The sequence below is a fragment of the Pagrus major genome, chromosome 1 (assembly GCF_040436345.1).
Source record: "Pagrus major chromosome 1, Pma_NU_1.0".
NCBI lineage: Eukaryota > Metazoa > Chordata > Actinopteri > Spariformes > Sparidae > Pagrus > Pagrus major.
Genome location: NC_133215.1, coordinates 18,347,074 through 18,349,442, shown reverse-complemented (window position 1 = coordinate 18,349,442; position 2,369 = coordinate 18,347,074). Strand labels below are relative to the sequence as shown.

Here is a 2,369-nt window from a genome sequence, read left to right as displayed (position 1 = left end):
ACAATTTGGTGGTTTGGCACAGATTCCAAATAAACTCCTGCTAAGTGACCTCCACTGCAGCAATGTACGTAGATACAAGTTTAATCAATCCCACATGCCTTCCTGCATCTTAGGAAAATTACTTTCCCAGGTATTCAAATCTTTTAAAAAGAACAAACATATCAATTCCAACATCAATTCTGCAAAAACAAAATGAAGCTTGTAGAAAAGTATTCTAGTTTCTTTAGTATTGTTCAGTTTATTAGTCATCATAGCTCAAATTAATCAAAATAACAAATAAATGAGAATTGTTTCCTGCAGATTTACAAGAACAGTACCACCACTTTTGGCCAAGCACTTCCTTTAACTTCCAAAGTTGTGATGAAAAAAGCTCCTTGGAATGAACAAAGGAGGGAGACATGAAAATGAAAAAAAAAAGCAGACTTGCATCATAGTTTGCTTCTGCGGAGGGAAGAGCTTTATATGAATGTCTGCAGTCCACTGACACACACCAGTCTCGGAAGTTCCTGCAGATTGCTTCTCTGACTTCAGCTTCAGAGCAGAAATGTCCATTATCACTATCGTGGCACTCCTGGTTTTCCTGACAATCCCAGAGGGTGAGTCTAATCATAAATGTGCATTTTATGTCTTACTCTTTGTTGCCAGCATGTTCTGTGCAGACACTTTGTGAACTGAAATCAGCAGTGTGTTTAACCAGATATCCTTCTCTGACCTCTCACTACCTCAGGTATCAGTCTGGGGGATCAAGGAGTTATTCTGCGATGTCAGTGCATCACAAAGGAGAGAAAGCCCATTGGACGTCACATAGGACAGGTGGAGGTGAACCCTGTCAGCTCTCACTGCAACGAAATTGAGATTATGTAAGTTGTAGGTTCAAAGTTCAACAGTTGTTTTGTTAATTGATCCTCTCAAAACACTTGAAAGAAGCCGGAAGTGATTACCTGTCTCAATAGGTCAGGAGTAATAATATAACGTCTTATTGCTGTGTCTGATGTTTCTGACCTGTCTTTGATGCAGTGCCACTCTGAAAAAGAATGGGCAAAAGATTTGTCTGGACCCTGATGCCCCCTGGGTCCAAAAAGTGCTTGCGAGGAGACAGGTTGAGTAAGTCCACTTTCATTATATTTTTATGAATGGGTGAATAGGTTGGCACGAGAAGAGACACTGTTTGAACAGGAAGATTTTGAATTCCTCACGTTCAGGGTTTTATTACTTTAGTGTCGACTGATAGGCACCTTTGCCTTTTCTATGGCAGTAGTATAAACATTTGTTCATCGTGTTTACAGGAAAGGATGAGGAAGTTTGCAGAAGAGAATTTAAGTTTATCTTCAACATTTACTCTGCCAGAAAACTGACTAACTATGAGTCATTAACTGGCTAAATGAGTAGGGCGAGCTTGTTATTGAAAACCAGAGGCAATGGCTTCCTTCCCGACACTAATGGAGCCAAAGTCTTAACCATAAACAACCAAACTGGAAAAACAACAAATTTGAAATTACAGTTTAAAAGCTTCACACCCCATTTCAAGCCACAGCATTGAATTTAAAATTTTGTCATGACAAAAATTCATATTTTTGATTCATTTCATTGTGATCATATTTGTGTAAGTGACTGCTTACTCTTCAACCTATAACAATGTACATATTTCTCCCTGTAGGCAGGCACCTTGAAGAACAGACCCTCACAGATTTGACCCAGATGTAAAGAAGGACCTTTTATGTTAGGTTCAAAGTGAAAGCATGTACTGCACTGACGGAGCACCAGGAGTTAGTTTTGCTTCATGAGAAAGAATTTTGTGGCAGCTGTGATTAAGTAATTTATAGTTTGACACAAACCTATACTTTACACTATATGTTAAAAATCATATGTCTGCTTACTTTAGAGGAGTTCTTGTTGTATGCAATTAAATTACTTGTATTTCAAATGTGCAGCAGGAATTATGTAAAGAACTGTAATAAAAACAGGTTACATGTGCAATAAAATAATAAAAGTCATGTGTGCGCCTGCTTCTTCAAAAAACATTTTCATCGTGTACGTTTTTTTTCATCTAAAATATTTAGACAATGGTTGTGAATAAATTGTGTCATTACAAAGCAGAAGTCTGCTAGAATCTCTCTTAGTCCAAATTTTTACAATTATTTTGTTGTAATTTTATAGTTAGTGAGTAGTGTTTAGGGAAGGTGAAAGAACATAATTCAGTGCTTAAATCATAAAAGTTGCGTTCATTTATTGTGGCTATGTAGAGAAGCCAGCAATAAAAAAAAAAGAATACAGTTGCCATAATGACGAAAATTTGTATGAAAATGGCAACCAAACACAATATGTTTGATTTGATATTTGCGCTACCTGACATTTTAGATTCGACTCCA

The 2,369-nt window shown here is 37.0% G+C and overlaps 1 protein-coding gene across 1 annotated transcript; it reads left to right on the top strand.

Moving 5' to 3' along the window:
* The first annotated feature begins 320 nt into the window (after window positions 1-320).
* LOC141005311 (interleukin-8-like) lies at window positions 321-1,994 on the top strand. The gene is made up of 4 exons (XM_073477140.1): window positions 321-596; window positions 728-860; window positions 1,018-1,104; window positions 1,658-1,994. Exons 1-4 carry the CDS (start codon window positions 545-547, stop codon window positions 1,668-1,670), a joined length of 285 nt encoding a protein of 94 aa, XP_073333241.1. The 5' UTR covers window positions 321-544; the 3' UTR covers window positions 1,671-1,994.
* The last annotated feature ends 375 nt before the right edge of the window (window positions 1,995-2,369 follow it).